Source organism: Crotalus tigris, unplaced genomic scaffold (assembly GCF_016545835.1).
Source record: "Crotalus tigris isolate CLP2741 ecotype Arizona unplaced genomic scaffold, ASM1654583v1 scf7180000017543.2237141, whole genome shotgun sequence".
In the NCBI taxonomy this organism is placed as follows: domain Eukaryota; kingdom Metazoa; phylum Chordata; class Lepidosauria; order Squamata; family Viperidae; genus Crotalus; species Crotalus tigris.
In genome coordinates this window covers 615,620-635,216 of record NW_024096463.1, presented here as the reverse complement: position 1 = coordinate 635,216, position 19,597 = coordinate 615,620, and the positions used below count along the sequence as shown (strand labels likewise).

At 38.4% G+C, this 19,597-nt stretch overlaps 1 protein-coding gene across 6 annotated transcripts in view; it reads left to right on the top strand.

Moving 5' to 3' along the window:
• The window catches only part of MID1 (midline 1), a 422,175-nt gene that overhangs the window by 348,375 nt on the left and 54,203 nt on the right, over positions 1 to 19,597 (top strand). For all 6 annotated transcript variants that reach the window (XM_039319806.1, XM_039319976.1, XM_039319559.1 and 3 more), the window contains 3 exons: positions 15,817 to 15,965; positions 17,256 to 17,383; positions 18,194 to 18,337. In XM_039319806.1, coding sequence (XP_039175740.1) covers positions 15,817 to 15,965; positions 17,256 to 17,383; positions 18,194 to 18,337 — 421 coding nt within the window. The remainder of the gene's footprint in view (positions 1 to 15,816; positions 15,966 to 17,255; positions 17,384 to 18,193; positions 18,338 to 19,597) is intronic.

The window sequence follows — 19,597 nt, the reverse complement described above, 5'->3', positions numbered from 1 at the left end:
ATCCATTTTTTTTTCCTTTTTTGAGGATGGGAACTACATCAGCTCTTTTCCAGTCCTCTGGTAGTTCCCCTGTGTTCCAGGATCTTTGAAAAATATAGTTCAGTGGCTCCGATATCACATCTGCCAGTTCCTTGAGAACCTTGGGGTGTAATCCATCTGGTCCTGGCGATTTGAACTCATCTAGGCTGGACAGGTGCTCACTTACCATTTTCTTGCCTATCTTAACTTGTGTTTCTATTTTGTTTTTTATGGCACTATTTTTGATAGGTTGGTCTGTTTTTTCCCTTTGTGTAAAGACAGATGCAAAAAATGAGTTAAATAGTTCTGCTTTCTCCCTGTTGCTTGTCACCTTCTTGCCACTTCCACCCACTAATGGACCAATCATTTCCTTCACTTTTTTCTTGTTTTTTACATGTTGAAAGAAGCTTTTTTTGTTATTTTTCACTTTGGTCGCAAGCCTTAGTTCATTTTGAGCCTTGGCTTTCCTCTCTTCATCTTTGCATGCTTGGCTATTTGCTGATATTCTGACTTAGTTAGGTTCCCCTCTTTCCACTTTCTATACTTGTCCTTTTTATCTTTCAATTTGTCAGAGAGCTCTTTATGCAGCCATGCTGGGGTTTTTTTTGAGAGTTCTTGTTTTTCCTCTTTGTTGGTATTGTGCTAGACTGTGCTTTTATTATCTCATTTTTCAAAATTTCCCAAGCTTCTTGAGTTGTTTTCCCCTTGAGGATTCTCATCCATGGAATCCTTCCCAAGCCCTCTCTAAGTTTATTGAAATTAGCTCTCTTGAAGTCCAAGACTCTAGTCTGACTGTGTTCTATTGCTTGTGCTTCCATAATGATGAATTCTAATATTGTATGATCACTTCCTCCCAGGGTTCCTATGGCTTCAACACCTTCTATCATTTCATCTCTGTTAGTGAGAATTAGATCCAAAATGGCTAATCCCCTAGTTCCCTTCTCTACTTTTTGGGATACAAAGTTGTCTGCTAGGTTTGCCAGGAACCTGTTTGATCTTCCACTTGGTGCGGAGTTTGTCTCCCAGTTGATGTCAGGGTAGTTAAAGTCCCCCATTACTATTGTGATGTGCTTCCTACATACCTTAGTTAGCTGACAAGCAAAAAGTTCATCTATTTCCTCTGTTTGGTTGGGTGGTCTGTAGTATACACCTATTGCAATGTCATTTCCCCCCCCCTTTTATATTGACCCAAATACATTCAAGACAGTTTTTATCATTGTTGTGCTCTATTTCTGTAGAGATGTAGTTATTTCTTATATAGAGAGCAACTCCACCTCCTCTTTTATTTGGTCTGTTTCTTTTAAATAATTTAAATCCCTCTAGCTGTGTGTTCCATGTGTGGGTTTCATTCCACTATGTTTCCGTAATGGCAACAATATCGTATCTGCCCTCATTAACCTGAATTTCTAGTTCTCACTGTTTGCTGTTCATACTCTGTGCATTGGTGTATAAACATTTGAGTCCTTTGTGAGTGGCCTTGTGTTTCCTTTCTACATAACCTGTGTGGTGCTTGAGTTCCCCTATTGTCTTACCACCTATTTGGTTAGTGCACTTTGTGTGGCACTCGCTATTAGAGACTTCATTTTGCTTGAGAGCAAGGTTGGTATTCTTGTCCATACACACATCTATGCTACATGCACTGATAGCCGTATAATTTTTAAATTGCCGGGGACAGGGTTGTTCCGTATCAATTAACTCCCTGTCCCCGCTGTTTAGTTTAAATTTCCCTCCAGAAAATCTGTGAATTTATAGCCGAGTAACTCAGTCCCTTTTTTTGATGGATGCAAACCATCTCTTTTGCACATCTTTTGATTGGACCAGCTACTGACATCGTGACTAATATATCCAAAGCCTTCCCCTTTACACCACTCCTTTAGCCACATATTGAATTGTGCTATGCGCTGGCCTTTTCCGTTTTGCTCCTTATACACTGGTAAAACCTCTGAGAAAGTAAGCCTACAGCCTATTCTGCTAAGTTCCTTCCCCAAGCTCTGGAAATCATTCTGCACAGAGAGTACATCTTTTTGGGACAGATCGTTAGTGCCAAGATGTACAATAGCCTCCACAACACAGTCCTTGCTGCCATTCTTGATTATTTTAGAAATACGCTTCTTGTCTCTTCTGGCAGTAGCACCTGGAAGACACCTGACCTCTTTTGAAGCCTCTGTGTCCTTTCCTAAATTTACATCCCTTATAATTGAATCACCTACCAGAAGGTAGCTTCTCTTTTTGGGTGCCTTTCTGTTCTTGCATGACTGATGTGCGATACCTGATTCACACTTCTCCCTGTCGAAATCTAGTTCTTCATCTCGGACCACAATCCCCTGCTTATTTGAGTTATCTTCACAAATACCTTTACCTGTCTCCTTAATGTCCCTATTAAGATCAGCAAGGGCACTGTAACTGTTGTGCAGAGACATAGTGAAAGCTTGGTGTTTATGGTTCACAGCTCTCACCCTGCCAGAACCCACGGTTGTCCACACTGCCCTTCTCCTACAGGATCTTTGTGGTAAAGGAGGCTGATACCACGGAGGCTTACTAGAGTAGAGGGGCTTGGTATGGGAAAGTTTCTAGTTTTAAAGTAAATAATAATAAGACTAAAATATTATCTAAAAATATGATTATGAAGGAAAAGGAAATGTTAGTTAAATTGACAGGTTTTGAAATAGTGAAAAAGGTTAAATATCTGGGAGTATATATTACAGCCTCTAATGTAAAATTGTATAAAAATAATTATGAGATATTATGGTTAAAAGTACAAAAGGACTTAAACTATTGGAAAAAATTACAATTATCCTTGTTGGGGAAAATTTCAGCTGTTAAAATAAATGTTCTACCAAAGTTTCTTTTTTTGTTTCAAATGATACCTATTTTAAAAAAAGATGCCAATTTGGATGAATGGCAGAAGGGTATTAATAAATTTATTTGGGCGGGGAAAAAACCAAGAATTAAATTTAAGATCTTACAAGACGCACGGGAAAGAGGAGGACTTAAGGCGCCTAATTTGAAATTATACTGTGATGCGGTGGTTTTAACACTGGTTAGTGATTGGCTTAATTTAACAAATAAAAGTATACTTCACCTTGAGGGATGGGATTTATTATATGGGTGGCATGCATACTTAATTTATAACAAAAAAGTTGACCAGACTTTTAAATCTCATATTTTAAGAAGTGCTTTATTGCGTGTCTGGAAGAAGTATTATTATAGGTTAAATTATAAAATACCAATCTGGAGGATTCCTGGACACGTGATAGAGGGGGTATCTATGGGTGTGAATTTGGATAGGATTTCTTATAAGGAATTACCTAGATTGGTAGAGAATGATTGGCAATTAAAACCGTTAGTTGAGTTAAAGCAAGAAAATATTGCACAGTCGTAGTTTCAGTATAATCAATTGTTGGTTAGGTGGAAGTTAGATCAAAAGGTTGGTATTACCTTAATGGATGAGAATTTGGTAAAACAGAGTAAAGATCAAAATCGAGCGTATATAAAGAGAATTTATAATGCTTTAATAGAATTGGATTTGGAAATGGATTTAGTTTAAGATTGTATGGTAAAATGGGCCCAAAATATTCAAGAACTGATTCCATTGGATATATGGAAGGTAATTTGGGTTAGAAATGCAAAATTTACCCAGGCCCAAAATTTAAGAGAAAATTTTTACAAAATGTTTTATAGATGGCATCTGGATTCTAAAAAGTTGTCTTGTATGTATCCCAATTTACAGCCCAAATGTTGGAGATGTGGTAGCTTGGATGCTACTTGTTTTCATATTTGGTGGACTTGTAGAAATATAAAAGCTTTTTGGATTAAGATTTGGTGGAACGTTCAAAAGATTTTTAGGAGAAAGATAAAGTTTACCCCACAATTATTTTTATTGGGTGTTATTGTAGATTGTGATGCTAAAGAAATTAATTTGATGTTGAACTTGATAACAGCTGCAAGGTTATTGGTAGGGCAATATTGGAAGAAGGATTGCTTGCCTACTATAGAAGAATGGACGCTTAAAGTGTCAAATTTAGCAGAAATGGCGAAAATTTCTGCTTACTTGAAGGATCATTCACAAGAAAGATACATTTCAGTCTAGAGAAGATGGATAGATTATATTCAGAATAAATATGGGACTAAAAAGTTCCATTTAATTTATGAGTAAATTTTAGAGTATTATTATTATTAATAGTTTATTATAGTTGATTTTTTATTAGTTTTATTATTTTTAGTATTAGTATTGTTTAACAATTTGGATATTGTATTGTTTAATAATATTGACTTGTTTATATTATTATGTTTATTTTTAATTTGTTTATACTTATGTTAAAGGGGAGTTAAAGCGCATTATGGACTTGGTTATTTATACAGTTGGTTAATGTTAGTTAGAGTTTGATTATTATATTTGTAACCCTGTACTCAGCTCTGGGAAGTGGGGGGGGGGTTAGGGTGGGTGGGTTTTGGGGTGTATACTGTAATTTTTATAAAACTTTTCAATTAAAAAACAAAAAAGAATATTACGAGAAACTGTATGATATAGAAGAAATTCCATGGGAGAAAACGATTCAATATATGGAAAAAAATATTTTACCAAAAATCTCAGAAAACTTCAAAACTATGTTAAATGAAAAAATAACAATGATGGAATTGACAGAGACAAAAAAATGAAAAAACACAGGGATCAGATGGGGTACCAACAGAGTTGTATAAATGTCTACAAGATACATTAAGTGTACCATTGAAAGATGTATGTAATGAACCTTTGTTGGAGGGTAAACTCCCAAACACATGGACAGAAGCAAATATTACTTCGATATCAAAAGGGGACTCAGATTTGACACAGATAAAAAATTACAGACCAATATCATTATTAAATGCGGACTATAAAATCTTTATTTCAATAATAGTGGAGAGACTGAAAAGACTTCTAACTGAATTTATACATCCAGACCAAAATGGATTTCTACCAAAGAGACAAATAAAAAATAGTTTAAGAGTTATAATGGACATATTGAAATATTATGAAATGCATCCAGGGAAACAACTGGCACTAGTATTACTACCCCTCCTCCACTACTACATTGGGATGAATAACACAAAAAACAACTCAAGTACAATAATGAGCGATTACAAACAACTAAGCAATAAAGTTAAGAAGCTAGGAGCACAAGTAGTGTTCTCATCAGTACTCCCAACAAAAGGCCAACACCCATTGAGGGGAAAATTTTTTAGAAATAAACCATTGGCTAAAGGCTTGGTGTTGTCAAGAAAATTTTGGTTTCCTGGATCATGGACTGCATTTCCCACAGAAAGGAATCTTGGCAAGGGATTGGCTACACTTCACAAAAACAGGCAAAAATGTACTGGGAAAAAGACTGGCCCAACTCATCAGGAGGGCTTAAAACTAAAACTGAGGAGGGAGGGTGACCAATCTCTAGAATCTCCAGAACCCAAAACCAATCGCAAATCCCAAGAAAACAAATCAAATAATCAAGTGGGCAGTGATGGGAAAAAAAGAAAAACTCAAACAACAATCAGGAGCTACAGGAAACACACCCATGAACAGGCATAAAAGTCTTAAATAATTATATACCAATGCTCAAAGCCTGGGGAACAAACAGGGTGAACTAGAAGCAATAGCACACAAGGGAGGGTATGACATAGTTGGCATAACAGAAACCTGGGTAGGATGAAACCCATAAATGAAATGGACTGATGGATACAAATTGCTCAAAAGAAAAAGAGGGGGGGAGTTTCACCATATGTAAGAGAATACTACATATCTGCAGAAATGCACATGATCAAATATAAAATGTCTCCAGAATGTATATGGGTCAATATAAAAGAGAAAAAAAGTGACATTACCATAGCTGTATATTACAGGCCACCCAACCAATCAGAAGAAATAGATGAACTCTTTGCCAACCAGTTAACAAATCTATGTAGGAAGCATACCACAGTAGTAATGGGAGTGTCAAGGTTCCGACTAATGAAACACATCAAAGAACTTTCAGGCATTGTTTATCCTAAAAAGTCTTTAATCGTGAAACAAAGTGTCAGCGCAGCATGGTGGATGCCAAGATCTGAATTCCCCTCCCCTGAGCACATAATATTCAAGCATATTTCTCTCATCTGATTTGCAGTCATAAATCATGTTCTCCAATCAGTTTGAAGGGCAAAGTTTCCCTTCCATTCTATAGCCTTAGTTAAGTGATTTCTTATCTTAACTAATCCCCACACACATTCTTTCTCCTCCCCTCCCAGCATCATCTAATTTAACCCTAGAAGTACCACACAGCTTATACAGAGAGGGGCTGCCTCTTCATATTTTGTCAAAGCAAGAACATCCAGTGTTAGCAGCGTTGACAGGGAGACTTTAACTATCTAGATATCAACTGGGAGACAAACTCTCCAGCGAGTGGGAGATCAAACAGATTCCTAACCAACCTAGCTGACAACTTTGTCACCCAAAAGGTGGAGGAGGGAACTAGACATAAAGCTATATGGACTTAATCCTTACAAATAGAGAAGAAGTGATAGAGAGAATTGAAATTGCCAGAACCTTGGATTAAAATGACCACATCATATTGGAATTTAATATAATGCAAACACTAGCAATAGAAAACAATCCAACCAATGTCTTAAACTTCAAAAGATCTGACTTTAACAAACTCAGAGAGAACCTAGGAAAGACCCCATGGATGAAAATCCTAAAGGGGAAAACAACTCAAGAAATGTGGGAAACTCTGAAAAATGCAATCATAAAAGCTCAGACCAGCACAATACCACTGAAAAAGAAAAACAAGAAATTCAAGAAGAAACCAGCATGGCTGCTCAAAGATGTCTCTGACAAACTAAAAGGACAAATACAAAAAATGGAAAGAGGGGCACATAACTAAGGCCGATTACTAGCAGACAGCCAGAACATGCAAAGATGAAGTCAGGAAACCTCAGAACAAAGAAAGTCTTGCAACAGAAAACAAGGACAATAAAAAAAGTTTCTTCCAACATATTAACAATAAGAAAAAAGTCAAGGAAACTGTAGGCCCACTAAAGACAGAAGATGGCAAGGAAATTACAGGCAACAGGGAGAAAGAAATTGATGCAATTACGGTCAATTAGGATGTACGACCCTATGACATGGTCAATGAGCAAGAAACTGAGTTAGCAAGGTTTCTAAGAAAACTCCCCACCCCCCTGACACTCACTCTGATGACGCTGGCAGTGGACCAGCGAAAGCTTAGGTTGTTTTTAGTATTGTAAATAGTTGTTTTTATTGTTTCAGTTTTTTAACAATAAGTAGCTGGTTTATATCTTTCCCACAGTTCAAGGATTTTCTATCATTGTACATATGTGTGTGTGTGTGTATAATAATAATAATAATAATAATAATAATAAATAAATAATAAATAATAAAGTTGGAATGGACCTTGGAGGTCATTTAGTCCAATCCCCTGCTCAGGCAGGAAACCCTATACCATTTTGGACAAATGGTTGTCCAATCTCTTCTTTAAAACTTCCAGTGTTGGAGCATTCACCGCTTCTGCAGGCAGGTTGTTCCACTGGTTAATTGTTCTAACTGTCAGGAAGTTTCTCCTTAATTCTAGGTTTCTTCTCTCCTTGATTAGTTTCCATCCATTGCTTCTTGTCCTGCCCTCAGGCACTTTGGAAAATAGCTTGACTTCCTCTTCCTTGTGGCAGCCCCTGAGATATTGGAACACTGCTATCATGTCCCCCCTCGTCCTTCTCTTCGTTAAACTAGACATACCCAATTCCAGCAGCCATTCCTTATATGCTTTAGCCTCCAGTTCCCTAATCATCTTTGTTGCTCTTCTCTGTACTCTTTCTAGAGTCTCAACATCTTTTTTACATCGTAGTGACCAAAACTGGATGCAGTATTCCAAGTGTGGCCTTACCAAGGCATTGTAAAGTGGTATTAACACTTCACATGATCTTGATTCTATCCCTCTGTTAATGCAGCCTAGTACTATGTTGGCCTTTTTGGCAGCTGCAGCACACTGCTGGCTCATATTTAAGTGATTCTCCACTAGGATTCCGAGGCCCCTCTCACAGTTATTACTATTGAGCAAGGTACCCCCTATACTATATTTGGTTTTTCTTGCCTAAATGTAGAACCTTACTTTTTTCACCATTGAATTTTATTTTGTTAGATAGTGCCCAGTGTTCAAGTCTGTCCAGATCCTTCTGTATCTTAAGCCTGTCTTCTGGAGTGTTGGCTATTCCTACCAGCTTGGTGTCGTCTGCAAATTTGATGAGTTCCCCATTTATCCTCTCATCCAAATCATTGATGAAGATGTTGAAAAGCACTGAGCCCAGAACAGAGCCCTGGGCCACCCCACTACACACTTCCCTCCATGTAGATGCGGTTCCATTGAGGACCACACATTGAGTATGGCAGGTCAGCCAGCTACGGGTCTATCTGGTGGTGATGCTGTCTACCCCACATTTTTCTATCTTGTCAAGTAGTAGGTTGTGATCTACTTTATCAAATGCCTTACTGAAGTCCAAGTAAATTATATCCACAGCATTCCTCTGATGTATATGTATATGTGTGTGTGTATATATATGTGTGTGTATATATATATATATACATATATATATATATGTATGTATACACACACACATGCACACATACATATACATCAGAGGAATGCTGTGGATATAATTTACTTGGACTTCAGTAAGGCATTTGGTAAAGTAGATCACAACCTACTACTTATATATATTAAAAAACTAAAACATAGATCACTGAGACTAAAAATTTATTTAAAAACTTAGCTTTCATCAGCATCTGCTGACATTGTCAGAGTTCTAGCCAGGATTGAGTCTCAGTGATCTGTGTTTTAGTTTTTGAATATGAATATACCTGAATATGAATATACCAGCCAAGTGGAGGCAAAGGAAAACCCCAGGCCTCCCGCAGCCAGCTGCTGACCCTTCAGCACCCTGGAGAGAGATTTCTATGGATTTTATTGTAGAGCTGCCAGAAAGTGTGGGAAACACAGTTATCTGGGTCCTGACAGACCTGTTCTCCAAACAGGTTCACTTCATCCCGTGCCAGAAAATCCCCACAGCAAAAACCCTGGCGAACCTGTTCTTCCATCACATCTATTGCTTACATGGGGCCTCACGTCAGATAATTTTGAATGGGGGGTCTAGTTCTCTTCTAAGTTCTAGACAGCCTTTCTGGACCTTTTGGGGATGGATCAGGGCCTGAGTTCCAGTCATCATCCTCAAACAAATGGGACAGAATGAATGAACTTGGTTCTAGAACAATACCTGGGATGCTTTATTAATTATCAACAAGATAACTGGACTGACCTCTTGCCTTTTGCAGAGGTTGCTTATAACAATGCTGTACACAACAGCTCTTCCTTTATCCCTTTCAGAGTGGCCACCAGGCAAGACTTTAACCCAATGCCCAAGCTACCAGCCAACAAGCCTACCATTCCCTCATTGAAGGAATGGATTGACCAGTTGAAAAATACATGGCCAGTCATTCGCAAAGCCTTAGACAAAGTCAGAGCAGCCTACAAGGCACAAGTAGACAAGAAAAGAGTGGAACCTAAACTATTCCATGTTGCAGACTGAGCCTATCTATGTACTCGTTATCTCCAGTCCCTACAACGCTCTAAAAAGGCCCAAAATTTTTGAGACCTTTCCCCATCACACATATTATAAACATATTGTCACGGTAGAGCTAGAGCTACCAAAAGTATTAAGACAGATCCACCCTGTGTTCCATTGCAGTCTTCTAAAACCTGAAGTAACCCGAAGGGCCTTATAGCATATACATCGCAGAAGCTGACTGGAACAGAGCAAGGATGGGCAGTGTGGAAAAAGGAGGCTTTTGCAGGTAGATGGGCTCTCCTTCTATGGAGGCACTTCCTAGAATGTAGCAAAATCCCATTCGAGGTCTGGACTGGTCACAAAAATCTGGAAGCTCTGAAAAAAAACCCAGAAATTATCTCCAAAGCAAGCACGGTGGGCTGAATACTTCCAGCGGTTCAACTTTACCCTGCACTACCTACCAGGAGGGAAAAACCTCTTGGCTGATGCTCTATCAAAAATGCCACAATACAACAGCTCCAGGGCGGGAATAGTAAACCCCTTCTTCCTATAAATCAGCTGGCAGCACAGGTAACCACCAGAGTGCAGCAGAAAGCGAAAATATCCATGGACAATGTTATCACAGCCAAATTTTTAAAAGCCTTAGAAACAGATGAATGGTTGTGCAGCCACAAAAACCTCTGCTCCATGCAGGATGGACTGACATGGGTAGGCGGAAAACTATACATGCCAGCTAAAGACTAAAGACTATGCAAATGTGCTATGATTTGAAAGTAGCAGGACATTTTAAGTTTTTGAAGACCCTACACCTTCTGAAAAAGCAGTTCTGGTGGCCTTTCTTCAATATCAAGAAGGATATTGAAAGCTATGTTTCCAGTTGCTCCATTTGTGCTTCAGCAAAATGGAGATAGGGAAAAATGCCTGGGCTACTCCAAACAGTAGCTGAGCCTTTAGCATCCTGGAGAGACAGTTCCATGGAACTTATCGTAGAGCTCCCTGAAAGCTCGGGAAACACTGTAATTCGGACTTTGACAAATATCAGTTTGCCTACAGGGGGAATAGGTCAACAGACGACTCCATAGATACTGCCTTACATTCTGTAGCGAGCCATCTGGAGAAACCCAGAAACTATGTCAGCATGCTTTTCATTGACTATAGCTCGGCTTTCAATACTATTCTACCGAGCATCCTTATCGAAAAGCTGACTGATTTGGATTTTCCCCCCTCCATCTGTGACTGGATCAAAGACTTTCTGAGAGACCAATCACAAACAGTGAGGGTCAGGTCTGTCACATTCACCTCCCTGAAGCTTTGTACTGGCTTGCCACAGGCTGGGTGCTCAATCCCTACCTGTATTCACTGTACACACATGATTGTGTATCGTCTGACCCATCCACTGCAATCATTAAGTTCGCAGATGATACTATCATATTGGGTCTTATTACAGGTGGAGATGAAACAGTGTACAGAGGGGAGGTACAAAAACTATCCTCATGTTCTCTAGAAAACAACTTGTACCTGAACATCGGCAAGACAAAGGAGATGGTGTCAGACTTCCAGAAGAAAAGAGAGGAACCCACCCCACTTTACATTGGGGGGGCTGTGTGGAAAGGATTTCCTCCTTCAAATTCCTGGGAGTCTACCTCAGCGAAGATCTCACCTGGAAAATCAATACAACCTAGGTGGCCAGAAAGACCCAACAGAGACTCCACTTCCTTAGGGTCTTGCGAAAGAACAAAGTGGAACAACGACTGATGACCTTCTTTTACCAGTCCACTATAGAAAGCGTCCTCTCACATTGCATTATGGTGTAGTATGCTGGCGGATAGAAAGACATTACAGAGACAGAAAGACATTACAGCCACAGATAGAAAGACATTACAGAGGGTGGTGAGCACAGCACAAAACATCGTGGGCTGTCCCCTGATACCACTAGATACCATCGCTAGGGCCCACTACCTTAGAAGAGTGAAGAAAATCCTCAGGGATTACTCACACCCTGGCACTTCTTTACTCTCCAACCATTGGGTAGGAGATATAGAAGCATAACCAGCTGCATCAACAGGCTGAAGAACAGTTTCGACCCATGGGCTGTCAGACTCCTGAATGGGAAATAATTCCATGTATGATAGACTTGCAGGGCCGGTGCATTGTGCAATAAGTTCACGTGGTGCAATAAGATTGTGTGTTTGTTGTCACTGTGAGTTGTGTCGGGGTGCACAAAGGGAGGCTTAGCCAATCTCATTGTACACTGGTTGTACTTTGATAATAAAGGTTGATTTGATTTGATTTGATTTGATTTGATAAGTGACTTATTCTAAAAGCAGGTCCACTTCATCCCTTGCCAGAAAATTCCCACAGCTAAGGCATTGACAAAGATGTTTCTACATCACATCTACCACCTACATGGGGCACCACAATGCATTATTTTGGATAGAGGGGTCCAATTCATGTCAAAGTTCTGGAGAGCTTTTCTGAACCTCTTAGGAACCAACCAAGGTCTCAGTTCTAGTCACCATCCTCAGATAAATGGCAGGAGAGAACTTTAGAACTCATTACTGGAGCAGTACCTGCACTGTTTTATTAACTATCAACAAGATGACTGGACAGATCTTTTGCCATTTGCTAAAGTGGCTTATAATAATGCTGTGCATACCAACACAGGCTTCACACCATTTCAAGTGGCAACTGGGCAAGATTTTAACCCAATGCCTGAATTACCAGTGCAAAAGCCCACAATCCCCTCTTTAAAAGAGTGGATTAATCAACTGAGAAACACATGGCTGATGGTGTGCAACATCTTGGCAGATACCAGGCGGCTTACAAAGCTCAAACTGAAAAAAAGAGTAGAACCCAAACAATTCCACATTGGAGACTATGTATACCTGTCCACCCATTTCCTACAGTCCTTACAACCCTCAAAGAACTTAGGCCCAAAATATATAGGGCCTTTCCCTATAAACCAAATTATTAACCCAGTCACAGTAGAATTAGAATTGCCAAAATCATTAAGAAAAGTCCACCCAGTGTCCCATTACAGCCTCCTTAAACCAGAAGTGATTTCACCCTTAAGACCGGCAACCCCTTCAGTCTCTGAGCCTATTAAGTTGAAGGGAGAACAGCATTTCAAGATAAAAGAAATCCTAGACTCATGCAAACACCAGGGAGTCACATGGAAAGATCTCCCTGGGGCTCAGCCTGAATGGGTACAAAAGAAACAAGTAAAAGCCCCTAGATTAATTAAACATTTTCATGACCACTACCCGAATAAGCCTAAATGAATACCTAACCACTGTTTCCCTCCCTCTTTGTTATTTTTTTCGCCTCCAGGTGGATGTTCCTTTTTGTTAGAGAGGCAGAATGTCAGATCCCTCTGGAACACTGCCATAGGAAAGGGGAGGGGAGCACAAATGGGTGTGGATTGAAGATGTTGCTACCATTTGTTTCTCCTTTCGCTTTGATGTATTCACATGGGAATTAGGGAGGGGGGAATTAGAGAAGAAGAAATGCCCTCGGGACCATCTTTGTACACTCCTGCTGACCTAGGGAAATGGTTGCTTATCACCTTTTTGACTCAAAGTTCTCATAACATCTTTGCGCCAGTGGATTGGCTCCTGAGGGACTGGGATATTGGGGTGGAGTTGACGAAATTGGACTTTTAGCCTAATGTTTTTGTGCACAAATTTCAGATTCCACCTTTTTATTCTGCAGACACTTTCTCTCAGTAAAAGATCCTCTTTGAAACAATGCTTGTTTCCTGAGTGTGCTTTCCTGGGGGAATAGCTGAGGCAGGTCCTTACAAAAGCTTTGACAAGAAATAACATCACAGGCATGTTAAATGGGCAGGTTAAATGGTTCACTTAGCTGTCAAGCTACTCCAAATAACTTAAAATAGAAAGCCCTGCAGCATGGGCTGTTTCAGGACCATAGCTCTCTAGGTTGTTGTTTGACAAGTCCTGAACTTCTTTACACTATTAACAAGATTCAGGTCCCTCCAGAATCCCACCTGACAATCTTCTATATAATCTCCTTGGTTAATTAATTGCAGGGCAAATGCATATTCTACCACCAAAGTTCATACACTTTTTACAGAATCAGAAATGCTATTCCATTCCAAGCTTTATATTTACATTGACGGAAAGGATAGTGGGTTTTTTTTATTAACAGATATGCTCATTTACTGTACTTTATGCTGTTGGTGGGGTGAGGAGAACAGTTTAACAAACTCGAGACATTCATTCCCAAACAAATTTCAGGAAATTAAGCAGGTGTTTCTACTTTAGCAGTATGAGTACGTAGTTAAGCAGTAGAAATGGTATATTTTGGATTTAACATTTCCTATAAGTTGTCCACTTTCTCACCTAGTGTCAATAAAAGGCACTACAGTGTCTGGAAGTGTATTGGAAATAAAGGTCTGATATTATCCACATGCTAGATTTATAGGACTGTTTTTCCAAAATCTCAAGCCTTACCAAGTTGCAGGTAATTTCAGGAGTTCTTTTGTTTCTTTAATGAGGAATGTCAGAGATTCAAGTCTATGTGATTCAGAAAATAGGAACAAATGAGTTAGGAGATCTTATTTCTGCTTGCAATATAGGATACTTGAGTTGAAAATAAATACAGATAGTTCTCAACATATAACCATTTCTTTAGTGACCATTCAAAATTTAATAGCATATAAAAAAAATAACTTACAACCAGTCCTCACCCTTAAAACCATTGCAGCATCCCCATGGTCATATGATCAAAATTCAGGACTTGCAACTGCATGTATTTATGATGGTTGCAGCATCTTAGAGTCATATGATTGTCATTTGCAACCCCAGCTGGCATCCAACAAGCAAAGTCAATAGATTCAAAGTTAAGTGAATCTGTTAAGTCAGATTCACTTAACAACCACACAATTCACTTAACTGCAGTGATTCATTTAACAATTGTGACAAAAAGTGAGAATGGCTCACTTATCAACTGCTTTGCTTAGCACTGCAAATTGTGTCCCAATTTTTGTTGTAAGTATAAGAATAGTTGCACTGGATTAGACATGGTGTCATGGTTCCAAAAAGAAGCAGCTTTTCAAAGAACTTTGAGGCTTTATTTAGCTTAAAGAATCCTTTTATTGCTACATAGCATCAGCACGTACATAATGAAGCTAAAAACTGAATCCTCCCATCCCCAATCACCCGTAACAAAGCATAACTCACTCCTTCATTTTACAGTCATCAATCACGTTCTCCAATTAGTTTGAAGTGTGAACTGACCCTCCCAAAACTCCTCCGGTTACAGCTGACCTTGGCAATGCTGTACTGAAATATTGTTATGGTTAACTAGCATACTTTCCCACCCATTGTGCTAGCATTGTCTGCTCTAACTCTAGAAGTGATATGCAGGCTAAATAAAACATGTTTGCTTCTTCGTATATGGCAAACAAGAACATCTGATGTTAGCAGTCTTGACACAGGGTTTATTTAATATGCCATTCTATTCCCAGTGTCTCAGTGAAAAGGTCTCAAGCTAGATATGACAAAAAAGTTGCTTTTATTGTTGGGAGAATTGTACTCTTGTCAGGTTGCTAAAGAAGGGGAGCATTAGAAAAGATTGAGGTGGTCTTTATGTTCTATTACTCTTCCATTTCAAATGTAGTTCAATACTGCCTCAGTAGATTTATCTGAAACATAGTTGCAGTGAAAATAATCTACTAATTCAATTGGCCTTACTATTAAATTTATTTAATGTTGCAGTGTAATGAATGTTAAAAGTGAATTGGAATTAAAACGTCCATTTGTATCACACACTGATTATGCAGTATGGTACCCACTTTTGTTAATATACCAGACTTAGCTGGAAAAAAAACCCTCCAGAAAAAGACATTTCCAAGGACAAAGATTTATTTTATTGTCAAATTATTCCTTTTGTTCTGAGGTCAAGAATTAAAGCAAAAAGTCAGAGACCTTTTTAAGCTGCTTTGAAAACATCCATTTGGGGGAACTGCCAATCACAGTAGAGCACTATTATCCAAGAAGCAGAACCTGATGGCAATTAAGATTTCTTTTTATAAAAAAAATGAAAGAAAATGGGTTGTGGTTATTTTGGATCACCCCACTCTGGATAATAATAAATACTTTCTTAGAACTTAGGCTCCTATGATCTTGAGCTATGGTCTAATGTTAAAGCTCATTTTTGTGTCCACAGAAGTAACAGTTTTCTTCTTTGCTCTAGGTTGGGAGACTGAGAAAACTGGCCCAGCAGATAGCTAATTGCAAGCAGTGTATTGAACGCTCCACCTCTCTTATCTCACAGGCTGAGCAATCTTTGAAGGAGAATGATCATGCACGCTTTTTGCAGTCAGCTAAAAACATAACTGAAAGGTAATGTCGTCAAACAGGACTGAAGAGTCTTGAGAATTAGATAACCTGACTAACCATTTTCTTTGTAATATGACAATTAGATGTTTCAAGGAGAAATCAAATCTTTGTGATGCTCAAAAAAACAGACATTTAAAAAAATATATAAAGCAGGTATAAAACATCAACATATTCAACAACCGGTATACCAAGGCAAAATGTCAAAGGCAGATTAAGAAATATTATTCTAGAAAAATGTTAGAATACTTTCATATACTTGCATAATATGGTGGCTCAGCAGTTAAGATCCTGGGCTTGTCAGCAATCGGTTTAAGACTCAGGCTCTACACAATGGGGTGAAGTCCTATCCTCACTCCAGCTCCTGCCAACCTAGCAGTTCGAAACCAAGCAAGTGTAAGTAAATAAATAGGTACCATTTCAGTGGGAAAGTAACAGCACTCCGTGTCATCATGCTAACTGCAGAAATGTCTTCGGACAGTGCTGGCTCAATGGCCTCGAAACAGATGAACACCGCTTTCTATAGTCAGCAACAACTAGTGGAGTAAAATTCACAGGGACTCCTTTACCTTTATCTTTTCTTGCATATTTTCATACTATTCTGCTGGCCTTCCCATTGACTGGGCTTGTGGGCAGCTGGCAGGGAGTGTCAGAAATCATGATCACAGGGATGATGCAGCTGCTACAATTTTGTAAATAAAACTGACCTGAACATTGGAAATTTCAATTCCACAGGACTAATGGGCCCTGGATTCTCACTATTTTTTTTTTTTTGCCTGCCTGCGATCTTTCTGTTTATCTGCTTAAATAACAAAATATTGACTTATTATTGAAGTTAGTTCAATAACTAACTAAAATGCAATCAGTTCTCATGAAGTTCAGTCTTGGGATTTCAAAATCAGATGACAATTCTTTTACCTTGGAAAAGAGATTGCTCTGAAGCATATGAAGCTTTTTAACATAGCACATTTCATGAATGGCAAATTAGCAAAAAATAATGAAAATGTATAACACCTAAGTATATCAGTCACTTTTGGGAGAAATTACAGTAAAATAACATTGATCATGGATTCCATTATAAAATCCCAAACTCAATTCCCAGCAGCTACAAACAAGCAGGTGTTGGTAACTTTCTACATTCTAGTTGACATGTTGCTGATCAGGGATATGAAAATTACATTAGATACATGTTACACAGCACTTCTTAACTTATTTTAAAAGTATTTGCCTTATGTATCCTCATCATGTAAAATAATTTTCAAAACTGAACTCAAGCTTGGTTTTTTTATCTTGTAGGGTTGCCATGGCAACTGCATCTTCCCAGGTTTTAATTCCTGAAATTAATCTTAATGACACTTTTGATACATTTGCGCTGGATTTTACAAGAGAAAAGAAACTGCTGGAATGCCTTGATTATCTAACTGGTAAGAATTGAAATATATATAGGAACATGCGTACCCATTTTAAAATAGAAAAGAATGCATGTAGTAACATTCATTGGATAAAAAGAGATTATTGTGATTCAGGGAAAATAGCATTTTAATTAATGATTTTATAATATTTTTATCATTTTTTTGCAAATGTGTGGATGGGATACAACCACTCATTCCTTCTCGATTCCCAGATTTGTATTTGTAATATCAGTTTAGCTATGTTCACATAGGTTCATACGACAAAGAGATGTTTAGATAATGTTCTGATTTAATAGGATTTATAAGGATCAATCAGTGATTGCAACATATTCTGCAGTCTGTTTTGACCTCATGAGAAAATTGTTCTGAAATCTGGGATCTCATTATTGAGCCAGCATTAACTAACCTCATTGCGGTATTTTATTACAGTCCAAAATAAGTTTGTATTTTATTACAAATTCAACCTGAAGGCATTCAGTGTGAATATTCTCCTCAAACTTGTTACCATGTCAGAATACTATAGTTAAAAGTAATATCAGTCTTTGGGATGGGATCTGAAGAAGATAGAGAAGCAGGATTTGGGAGGTATGCCAAAGCAGTGTGGTTCAATGACATATGAACAGGAAGAGCCATTCTGCATGGAAATTCCATACTATAAAGAACTGTGTCTCTGAGTTAATGGATTATAGAATCTTCTTGCTAATATTCTTTCATAAGTTCATGCAATGGTATCCAACATGTTTTTTCTTGTTTTCATACTTTTGTGATAAATGGGCAAATGAATGTCTGAGAACTGTAACAAGTCATTTAAATCTTTTTCAGCTCCAAATCCACCAACAATTAGAGAAGAGCTTTGCACAGCTTCTTATGACACAATCACAGTTCACTGGACTTCAGATGATGAATTCAGTGTGGTCTCCTATGAGCTGCAATATACTATCTTCACTGGACAAGCTAATGTAGTTAGTAAGTACAAAGCATTTTGCATCCAGTTTAATTTTGACTTCCACTAAATCATTTTCCAACACAAAAAAACCCAAGCAAAATAAAGATAGAGAAATGTACTTCACATTCTCATTTAGAATCTAAGGCCATAAAAATAAAGCATTGAATATGAGCAACAAAACATTCTATTATCTAAGAGATTTATGGTGAGCTTTCAGGATTTTCACAAAAAAATTATTTAAATGGAAACACAGCTCAGAGGCTAATTGTGTAATTGTCAACAATCTGACTAGCAGACCCAACAAAAGAATTCCTCAAGGCAATTGAGTCCCATAAGGTAAAACTTTATTGGATACACCATCTTGGAACTGCAGAAGCAAAACCAGCTCTGAATTTTCCCACGTAAAAGCTTGCTTATTTAAACAATTCTCATGGCTCCCACCCACCAGATGTTTATACTGTTCAGTCATAATATTTATTTTTGTTATGGGAACAGTTCACTTCTCTATCGAACACCTGAGTTAGTGACTTTGGCTTGGTGCAAGGCTTTCACAGTCCCTGAATGGTTTCTTGGCATTCCATTCTCTCCCTTCTTTTTCTATTCCTCCACCCCCTTTTCTATGGCAAGTTGATTAGTGATAGAAGCTAGCAGGCATCATAGAAATTCAATCTTGACATGCTGACGCCCTGAAAGAAGGGTAGACCTGGGGAAAAATATTAAACACAAATTATCATCACTAATTCAAATTAACATTCAAATATTCTTTAGGACATTGAGGGTATTTGGCATGGAATTGTCTTATTAATCCGTCTGCACTAACATTATGGGCAGCTACCCATTCAGCATCAGCTGAGGGATAGCCTTTCCACTGTACTAAATATTGTAGTCTTCCCTTAAAAAATCTTGATTTTTCTTGATCTCATAGTGCTTCTCGCCCCCCACCATAATGGAGGAGGAGGCTTCCTTTCAATTGGTTTTAGGCTAGAGGCTTGAAGTAGTTTTAACAGACTACAATCGAACACCAGGTGGACCTGTTTGAACACTTTTGGTAACCGTAATTCGACTGTAACTAGGTTTATAATCTGAATGATTAGGATAAGATATTTGGTATATAGGTACACCTTATCCTCAATACTAAATCTCTTCTGGGGAGCTCTCCTCCAATCAGCCTGCTTCTTGTAAGACTCCCTGGCCTTATTCAGTGCTTTCTGTACATTCTCCCCCAAGTGACTTTTAGGGTTTCCATCCATTCAGCTAGCTATGCTGAGGAGGGAGGTTCC